At 42.2% G+C, this 10,246-nt stretch overlaps 1 protein-coding gene across 1 annotated transcript in view; it reads left to right on the top strand.

The window, feature by feature from the left end:
• The first annotated feature begins 8,199 nt into the window (after positions 1-8,199).
• The window catches only part of Nkain2 (sodium/potassium transporting ATPase interacting 2), a 1,070,529-nt gene continuing 1,068,482 nt past the window's right edge, over positions 8,200-10,246 (top strand). The window contains exon 1 of the mRNA XM_052751299.1: positions 8,200-8,301. Within this exon, the coding sequence (XP_052607259.1) occupies positions 8,248-8,301 (54 nt within the window). The 5' untranslated portion in view covers positions 8,200-8,247. The remainder of the gene's footprint in view (positions 8,302-10,246) is intronic.

Here is a 10,246-nt window from a genome sequence, read left to right as displayed (position 1 = left end):
CCACTCTACTCAAGAACTGTAAGGATCTTCTTATGGGCTGGGCACTGAGTGTTCACATGTTCAGACTGACGCTCATCTTGCCACTTCACAGAACTCTCTTCCAAGCTTCTGCGATGCAGCTAATTTTACCTTCTTGCTGAGCCGAGAAATCTGTAGCTTTTTTTTTTTAATCTTTCAGATGAAGCCCTAAGAAATTCATTGCTCTGAATATCATTCTTTCCAATGACAATAACTAACATCTTTAAAACTGCTATACCCTCAGCTTTCACATCTATTCATTTATGGCTTTTAATATTTTCCTTTGTGTAATGGTGATTTTGCAATTCTCTTTTATCTTGGGGATGGTAAGCCCACAAAGCGGGCTTCAATTTGCAGCTGTAAAGAGTTTTGATACTGTTCTTCCCACTGCTATTTTCTCATTCCCACCCCCACCCCCTATTACTGTCCCTTCTTGAAAGAATATTTTTCTGGGAGTCCTGTTGAGGCAGAACGAAGAGAAGCCAACACTACTTGGAGAAGGTGTTTCATGATCTCTCATTTCTAGGTCTGGTTGTGTGAGTATGAAATTTCTTAGCATTAGGTGCCTACTGAGGGGAAAGTCTTAAGATAAATGAATTTTACCATATTTCCCCCACCCTATAGGCCTGACATGTTGTGATACTAGAATAAAATTGGCAAAGTGATGTGTGGTTGGAGAGAGTGAAGGCTGGGGCCGAATTATCCAGAGTTCCCTGGACTTATAGACACATAGGGGCAGTATTTAGAAATCCCTGTTGTTGCATGAAAGAGTCCTTATGGAGGCCAACAATGTTACCTGAAGAGTAAGAGACATAATGCTATAATGCCTTTAGGTATAACCAATGAGAAATTTCTTGAAAACTTGATAAAGATATCATTGGAAATGTCTTCTTGTTCAATACTATTATTAAAATGTATCTAAAAATCACTCCGTACTTAGTAAATACATACTGTCCCTATGTGTGGAAGGATAGGTAATGAAGCCTAAACTGACTAAGAATACAAGCCACGGTGGTGCCTCTGACAGCATAAAGTAAGAGAAGGCTAACCCCCAAAGGCCTGCATTTCCCAATCCTGATTTTAAATGGGTAAGTTAAACTTATTATCTCCTAAAGAACACAGCCCTAGCTGAGCTAGGAAAAGGATTCCATGAATAAAGCACTTGTACATCATGCTGACCGGAGTGCAGCGCCTCAGCACCTAGACAAAAACCCAAGCGGCATGACAGCTCTACTGTAATCCCAACACTTGGCAGGTGAAGACAGGACATCCCTGGGACAGGCTGGCTAACCGGACTAGTTAAATTGGTGGATTTAGGGTTCACTGAGAGATCTTGCCTCAGGAAATAGCAAATGGTTGAGGCAGTTCCCCTAGGTCAATCTCTGCCAACATGAATACACACCTGCACACACATGGGGATATGCATATAAACATGCATGCACACTGTACAATCATACACATGAAAAAAATGTATCTTTGTTCTTTAGAAAAGGAAAATAAAGCTGGGTGGTGGTGGCGCATGCCTTTAATCCCAGCACTCAGGAGGCAGAGGCAGGTGGATCTCTGTGAGTTCAAGGCCAGCCTGGGCTACCAAGTGAGTTCCAGGAAAGGCACAAAGCTACACAGAGAAACCCTGTCTTGAAAAACAAAACAAAACCAAAAAAAAAAAAAAAAGGAAAATAGATGTTTAGAATATTACATTTATATTGATAAACATGTTAAGTATAAATAAGACTGTTGTGCTTGTAATTTATTTTTCTATCCTCCAGAGGCTCCAAACGTACCCCTGTGTAAGGATTTGGAATTAGTCCTAACAGGAAGTGAATATAACACATCTACTTTCCTAACATTGCTCACTGTCATTTTCTAATGTTCTATTAAATTGGTGTTTATTAGGATTTCAGAAGAATAAACTTTGCCAAGTGCATAAAGAAATTTCACAGTAACTGTATGATCTGCAAAGACACTCCCAAGCTGTGTAATACATCTTAATTACACAGAAAAAGCCACTGAGTATATACTCCTATTGCTTCGCTAAAAGCTAGTCATTAGTTCAGTCTCATTCTATTGAGTACTTTAAATGCCCCATTCTTCATTTCACACTATGGGAAATGAATCTTAATTTTAAGCTTTCTTCTGAAGTTTGGTCAGTTACCTGAGTGACTAGACTGTGTTAATTTTACTTGTCTTGTTTGTAGTATGCAAAATCCCAAAGTCAAATCATCAATTGTATTATTAATATTCATTCTGGGTAGCTGACAGAAACAATTTCCTTTGTGTTTACTTTAACTGACTTCTCTAAAATCTTAGTGTAAATATAACTATTTTTAGCATTGATATCTAAGTTTTACGTTTTGCTTATTATTTTGATTTGCAAGAATTCCCTTTATAATGTAATGACAAAAACCAAGGTTTAATTTTTTTAGATTAATCTTATTTTTGTGTATGCCTGCATGCATGTTTGTATATCATATGCATACTTAGTGCCTGCAGAGGACAGAAGAGGGCATCAGACCCTCTAGAACTGGACTTATGCATGGTTGCAAGCTACCACGTGAGTGTTGGGAATCAAACCTGGATCATCTTGGTGTTCTAAACCACCAAACCATCTCTTCAGCCCCTGAAACTGAGGTTTTAGAACACATTCTTCAAACTTTCTTATTTGCCATTCATCATGGATGGGGGTCAGTCCTAAATGTAAAATCATTTGTTTTATATACACCTTGCAAACATATCCAAGGTAACTTTATATGCTATTTTCAAAATAGTTTTGCACGTGAAAATGGTGTCACATGTAGGGTTTTACATTTGTGGTATTTTAACAGCATTCAAAAGTTGGAGATTTGTGATGAGTTTTGCCCAATTCTGTATTCATGACAATAAGCAGATGTTTATATAAGTTACAAGTTAAAGTCATTTGATTTAGCAGGCCATAGGACTCAAATGGAATTCAATACAAAAATATGGTGAGGCATTAATCTTAACTAAAGCTGCCTCTTTTCATCTTCTCTTAACCTCTTTTCAAAGTTTCCCCTGAAGGCCAGCAGTTTGGTCAAACAGATAAATGGACTTTTATTGCAGTGGTTCTATATGACTGAATCTATTACTAGATGATTTTATTAAGGAAACGAGGTGAACTTTGCAGAGAAATTATTACAAAAAGTGAGACTCAATGTGATTCATTTTCAGGACACAGTTCACCATGGACAGATGTGAATTAGAATGAAACAGTTCTTCTAAAGGATAATATTCATGGCTGGTGGGGTTAGAGGTAAGACAGCCAACACCTAAGTTTATAGAACTCCTTCAGAGCCCATTTGACAATACTTCTCTGTGACTCATAAGGAAACTCCTAGGAACATCAAAAGGAAGTAAGCATAGTACAGGAAAAATGATACCAACAAATTTACTTTTTGTAAAATTTAAAGATTAGAAACAAACTGCAATGGTTTTTAATTGATGTTATGACAAATTATAGATTTGGTAGTTTAAAATAATTATATACACATATGTGTCAGAAACTTGTCATAGTTCTATGTCAAGCATTCATAAATTTTTTATGGGGGTTATGGAGACTGCCTCTTCACCTTTGTCACTTCTAGAGGATGCCCAGTGTGCTTGGGTAACAGCCTCTTTACTTGATAGTCTATAAGCCTCTCCCCTACTCGCCTCGAAAAGTTCTCTGATTTAAAGGATTCAAGTTGGTATTGGGTACACCAAGATAATCCACATATTCACTCATGTTATTTAACCAGCTCAGCAAGATCAGTTGTGTTATTGGTAGTGTGACATAGTCACTGGAAATTCACAGGTTTCCATAATTATAGCATGGACACCTTTAGGAACAATTATTTCATCTCCCACAAAACTGTAGGGAGACAAAAAAAAATGTGAGGTAAGAAATTGTGAGATTTGACATTGTGGACCATGTTAATGATACTGTGATGGGCAGAATCATGATAACTAGGAAACTTACAGCACCTATGTGGTAAGTTCTGTAGTGAAAGCTTTACATTTGCTGACATTTATAACAGTTATATGAAATGCATGCATTATTAGTCTTTACTTTGTACAGTTAAGGGAACTAAGGCACCTTGGCCCAAAATTGGTTGGTAGATGATCCAAACTGTTTGCTTTCAGAGTTCATAAGCTTAATAATAATGACCAACCAAAAACCATCAAGTTAAAATATATTCTGTTGACGTAATCCTACTTTTGTAAAAGAATAATTTGTATAAAAATTATCTATAGCTAGAAAAGCTGAGTGATTACTTTCACTTTATTTACTATCAACATTTTAATACACTACTTTCTTTAATAGCTATTATTACCCAGACAAGTAAAACATCCAAGTTTTTTTTTAAGGTACCCAATGAATTAAATGCTATTTTAGTCACTGTAAGGATAATTGTTGCTGATCTGTTTTTAAAATACAATGGAGAGTGTGCAAACTTGGAGTAAAACTGTTGTGAAGGTGCACAACCAGGTGTGAATTTTTGCTGTAGCAGAGTGTGCAGCCAGCTCTGGCTGGTTTAGAGGCTGTGTACTTAGGACAGACCATGAGTTGTCCTGAAAGATAAATGAAGTGGGTGTGACTCAACCTTGAAAGGTACTTTAAAGCAGGATGCCAAGGTGAGCCCAGATAGAGGTATGCGATGTGGAGCACATTTCCCCACAGAAACAAGGTAATTAACAATAGTTATGTCACCAGACTAGTCAAGGGAAGCCCTTAGCACCTCATAGCTAAATAGTTTATGACCTTCTTTCTAAATGAAAATGCAATCGACATTCCAATTCGAGACATCTCTCCCCTCTACACACCTCTATGGAACAGTCATGATTCTCTTGGCTGTGATTAATGTTTCTTCCACTAAGGCATTTAGTTCCAGGGACAGGAAGAAATGGAACAAGAAGGGCACAGCCACCTTAAGGAATGGAATTGCATCCCTAACTAGGGCACCTTTCCCGGTGTCAGACACCAGCTATACTGTATCTGAAGGACATGATCGGAATTTACTTCACAAGGAACTAAATACAAACATGTAAACACCCTTTAAATACTGCTGTCATGACATCTTGGTGAAATTGGAAGAAGATGACTGAGAATTACATTAAAATATCACTGGGGGCATGTTGCACCATGGTTTGGAACATCGATTTTTATTTACCAAAGATGAGCATTCAAACTTGACAGCTCTGGCACTGGGAACATGTGAAGCTTTCATAGAGATACTTGACTTGCCTAATATTTTAGTTTCTTTCACTTGGGAATTGGCATTGTACCAGTTCCCAGGTTTCTTGTAATTAATGAGACAATGTGACATAGATTCAGCAGGTAGATACTAGTTGCACACAATACAGACTTACCATCGGTTATATTTTTTTGTTCACTCTTCTGCAGATACTGCACTAATAAAAGACCAAGAATAAAAGCCCTTGATTTTTTTTTTTTTTTTAAGGTTGGGTTTCCTTAGAGGCAGGTACCAATACAAAGATTTCAGTGCAGTGCTTTATTTGAAAGTTGTCCCAGGGAATCCTGAGAAGCGAAACAGAAAGAAGATGAGATAAAATGAGATTGTTACCTCTGTAGAGAATCGAGGCTCAATGACGGTGGGCATGCCAACGATCTGGACTAGTCTGTTTTGGGGATTTCCCGCATGTGTGCTCAGAAAGCTGAGGTCATCATTCCCTACCTCTCCTCTACTGCTTGGTAAAGATGGATCTCAAGGAAGTCATTTCATTTCTTAGCCAAGCACTTCCTATGCTTAGGGAACAGTCCATTCTGCTTATAAAAAGACGAATGTCGTGTATTGAAAGGTCATAGTTCAGTGATTATGAATGAGGGAGAGATAGATAGCATGCTTTCCTATACAGGGTAAGGATTTCTCACGCTGATTCTGACGGCAGGGAGACTATTACAAGGTTATGGATGAATCCATACAAATGCTTGTTACTCTGGTCAATTTAAAGAGCTGATAGAGCACATGGCCACACAGCAGCAGCTTTTTCAGCAGACAGCATTAGTTTAGTTTCCCCTTTATTTAGTCTGTCCATGCAAAATACCTGCAACATAGCAGCCACGTGGCATCTAAGGTGGGGAAAAGCAGAGAGGCAGAAACTAAAAACAACAAAATGCTACTAGATCTTCCCAGCTTCTGTTTTACCCAAAGGTTGTGAAGGCTCCAAAACGTGAGCAACAGCACACACAGGGATACTGGAACTTTATTAACCATTGCTTACAAATGGGGCGATTTAAAGAGACACTCATTACAATATAAAGTATGAACATTAATAATTTTATGAGATCAAACGCCTTTGGATTTCTAGGATGGAAAAAAAAATCATGTTTGATTATCCGGTCTGACTTCTGGAGAATACAGCCCCTACGCCCCATTCAATCTCGAGTTACTCTGAAATGTAATGTTTGTTCAAAGAAGCCATCATTGGATGTCTTCAGTATGGTTAAAGTTACCCCGTACACAAATGTCATTTTCCAAGTAAGGCAAGACCCACTTGCCACAGGAAGCTTGTTGCTTAGCTTAGCTTTTCTTTTTCTTTTTTTCAGTTTTTAATCTCTAAAGACAAGAAGTGAGATGGTTTTTTTTTTTTTTTTAGCTCCGTGAACAGTTCTTATCACTCACAGCAATCTACTCCAATGGCTTTATTCTGCCGTGGATCTTAACAGTATACCCTCACTCTAGCAAAATTAGGGATATTTTCAGTAGCTGCTGGGGCGGCAAATGCAACTTCCTTTTCTGAATCCCAGTGACCATCCCTTGCTCCAGCATGTTGCTTCCTTCAGCTTTTCACCCGCAGGTGGCAGCAGCGGGCTCCAGAGCGCGTGTCTGCAGGTAAATGCAGCCATCAGTTCTGGAGGGTCACCAACCTGGAAGGGCACACAACCAGCCAGATGGTCCTTGAGGTCGGGTAGATAAGTGCTCCAATTTCGTCCGACCCCTCCGTTGTTGAGAAGAAAGCAGTCCGAAGCGGCCACAGTAAACTCATGAATTTCCTCTGGTTCCCTCAATTTCCCAACTTCAAGCAGCAACTCAGTCCTTTCCCTGCAGCAGGGTCAGCTTCGAAACTCTCCAAGCTCCTTACCTTTCCTGTCCTTGGCACCTGGGTGCTGAGCACGGGGCAATGGGCTTTCCTTCTAGCTTTCTGGGTTCTCAGCTCCGCTCAGGTTTTCCAGAGGGTCAGAATGCCTTAGCTGCACTCCAGTTTTAGCCCACCACCCCTTTCCATAACCCTACTCCCCTAAGCGCGCACGCACACACACAGACAAACACACGCAGATTGCTCGCGCCTAGTGCTTCGGGCTGGGCTGCCTGAGCAAGTCCGACACCAACCAAGCAAGCCCGGGCCGTGCCACCGGGACTCCACCGGCCCGATGATGCTTCCCGGTACCCCCCCCCCCCCCCCCACCGTCACCACCGCCGCCGCAGCTCCTGCGCGCCACGCCGCGCCACCACGCCCGCAGCGGCCCGGGCTTGCAGCCCCGCTCCGACCTCCGAGAAGTTGTCGCCCCGGGGAGGGGACCGCGGGCTCCGGAGGAGGAGGACCCCCTACACATCGGGGCGAGGGGGAGGGGCGCCACAGGGACTGTGCGCGGACCCCCCCCCCCCCGCCACCCGCCCCACGCGCGCGGCAGCCCCGGGTGGGTGGGGTGGGGTGGGGGAAGAGAGCGCCGAGCCCCCGCCGCCCTCGCTCCCGCTCCCGCCGCGCCCCGCCCCCGGGCCCGCCGCACGGTGGAGCGCCGAGAGCAGCCGCCCGCCGAGCGCGCGGGGAGGCAGGCAGCGCCCGGCGCGCCTTTCCGCCGCCCCCGGAGCCCGCGCGCGCGCGCGGGGAGGGCGCGGGGCGAGCGGGGCGAGCGCGCGTCGGGCGGCGGCCGCAACTTGGCGGGCCAGATGCCCCAGGGCGCGGTGGCGCTGCCAGCCTGCCGCTGCCGCCCCTGCGGGCCCGGGGCGCGTCTCCTTGGGCGGCGCTGCCCGCGGCGCGGCGTGTGCACCGAGCGAGTGAAGGTATGTGTGGCGGGCGCGGCTGGAGCTGCCGCCGCCGCGCAGGCAGGTCCTAATGCCTGTCACTTCCCAGGACATTGGCAGCGGCAGCCCGGAGCCCCCGAGCCCTGGGCAGGTTTGCCTGTCCTTCCCGGCGATCTGATTGGATAAAGTGGGGGCTCGACGGTGGCCGACGTGGGACAGTCTGGCTGTGGCAGGGGTCTCGGAAACCATGGGTTATTGCAGTGGCAGGTGCACGCTTATCTTTATCTGTGGCATGCAACTGGTAAGTGGCGCTTGGGTCCTCTTATTCTGTAATGTGCCTTTGAGAGAGTGGGCAGGGACTGTAGTAAGAGGTCTGCCATTGAGCAGGACAGAAGGAAAAAGAAAAGAGAAAAGGTGACAGATATTACCTGGGTTTAAATTGATTTTAGGGGTGTAGGAGAAGTGAGCCTTTGTGCCCTCCCCCATTTCTGTCCCTCTAAAGACAGTTTTGCAGGTGCGGGTTAAACTTGTTATCTTTAATTTCTTTAAGGGAATCGAGATGTAGCTCTTCTTTTATGCTTGGCAACCCTGTTAGTGTAACGGGGTGATTGTCATATATATTTTACTATGTTTGTGTGAAGTGGAAATACAGATTATCAGACTTTTCTTTCATATACTTGTTTTGCAGTGTCTTTATTCATTGTGATTTGATATTTTCTTGGAATATGTTGTCGTGTAATTCTCTTAAAAAAAACTCCTTGTTTAAGTCAGATGGTATTCTTACAGCATTCTGAGCTAGAAAGCCACACTGAGTTCTAAAAGTGTGTAGATTGAAGAGAAATACTTAGATAAACTCTGCAATACCATTCTACAGAGTGAACCAGTAACCTTTAAATCATAATTGCTACAACAATTCTAAGAAAAAAATAATATCTTGTCTTCCATTGTGTATGGTATTGCCACTGAAATAGATACTATTGTCTGATCTCACAGGATGGAGAATTATATGTACTTTTTGAGGAATGTCCTGTAGCTGCTAAAAAGGCAAGAAACCAACAATGTCTCTGAATTTCAGTTCCTAAGGGCCATGGAAGGAGGGGCTGAGGGGAGTGTAGAGGTGAAAAATTACGACACTGGCAAATGGTTAATTTGAGGTAGGAAGTACTTGCTTCATCGGCACCAAGTAGCCTTCCATAGAATTAATCTAAATAGTTAGCCTCGCTTGTTTTAAGAAGGCTGGGGGTTGTAGGATGGAAGGCAATTATTGAAAGCCTAGTCATTACAAAGTGCTTAAATGAATAAGAATTTGCTGTTGAAACTGACAGAATTCCTTAAGTTTTCTTCACCCAGCAGCAAGTTTTTTGTTTTAATTTTTAATTTGTTTAGCTAAAGTAGAGTTTTTGAGGCATTTCAGCTCTGGATTTTTTTTCCCCCTCCAAGGAAAGTTCCCTGATGATGTATTATTCTTGGATCTGTGAATTGCGTACTATGGACTTGGTTGTAAAGGAAAAGAACACAGAACAAGCGATACAGTTTTAGGAGTTTTAGGTTTTCACAATGCTATATAAACCAACTTCTGGTTCTCTACCATAGATTAGTATAAGTTTTGCAGCAAGCCACTTTTGCTGTTAATGATAGGGTTAACCAGAGTTTACTTTGTAAAACTACCTATACAGCTCAGATGTCCCAAGTTGTATTACATTTTCCAAATGTTTTTATTTTTTATATGTTTCAGAATATTTTATATTTATATTCAGAGTGTGAAAGCATAAAACTGAGAATAGGTTGGCGGGTGAAGTCTGCTTATGTTCTTTTCAGTTTAAAAAAAAAGTAAGTTAATACTTACTCTTTTAACAAAAGAGGGGTTTTATTAATGTAGTAGGGCAGTTGTATGTATTAGATCAAATGACATTTTGTGTGACTGCTATACATTCTTAAAATAATTGGAAAAATATAAATATACCAGTGAGGAAGGTAAGTTTACAAATATGATACAGCTGTAGTTTTCTTTGTGTTTGTGCCTGTGTGCCTGTGTGTGCCTGTGCATATGCGTCCATGCAGCTGTGCATTGTGGAAGAGTTAAAATACTTAACGGAAAAGATACCTTAATCATGGCCAAGTTCTCCAACCAAATAGAGTTGTCTGCAAGATAGGAATGCTCAGCCTATGCAAGCGCACATTTGAGTCCTGAGAAGTGTCTTATGCTTTATGAGAATCGTGGTCTGTTTTCATTCCCACTTCTTGTG

This window comes from Peromyscus californicus, unplaced genomic scaffold (genome assembly GCF_007827085.1).
Source record: "Peromyscus californicus insignis strain IS unplaced genomic scaffold, ASM782708v3 Scaffold_22__1_contigs__length_63687245, whole genome shotgun sequence".
NCBI classification, from domain to species: domain Eukaryota; kingdom Metazoa; phylum Chordata; class Mammalia; order Rodentia; family Cricetidae; genus Peromyscus; species Peromyscus californicus.
This window is presented reverse-complemented; position numbering and strand designations above follow the sequence as displayed.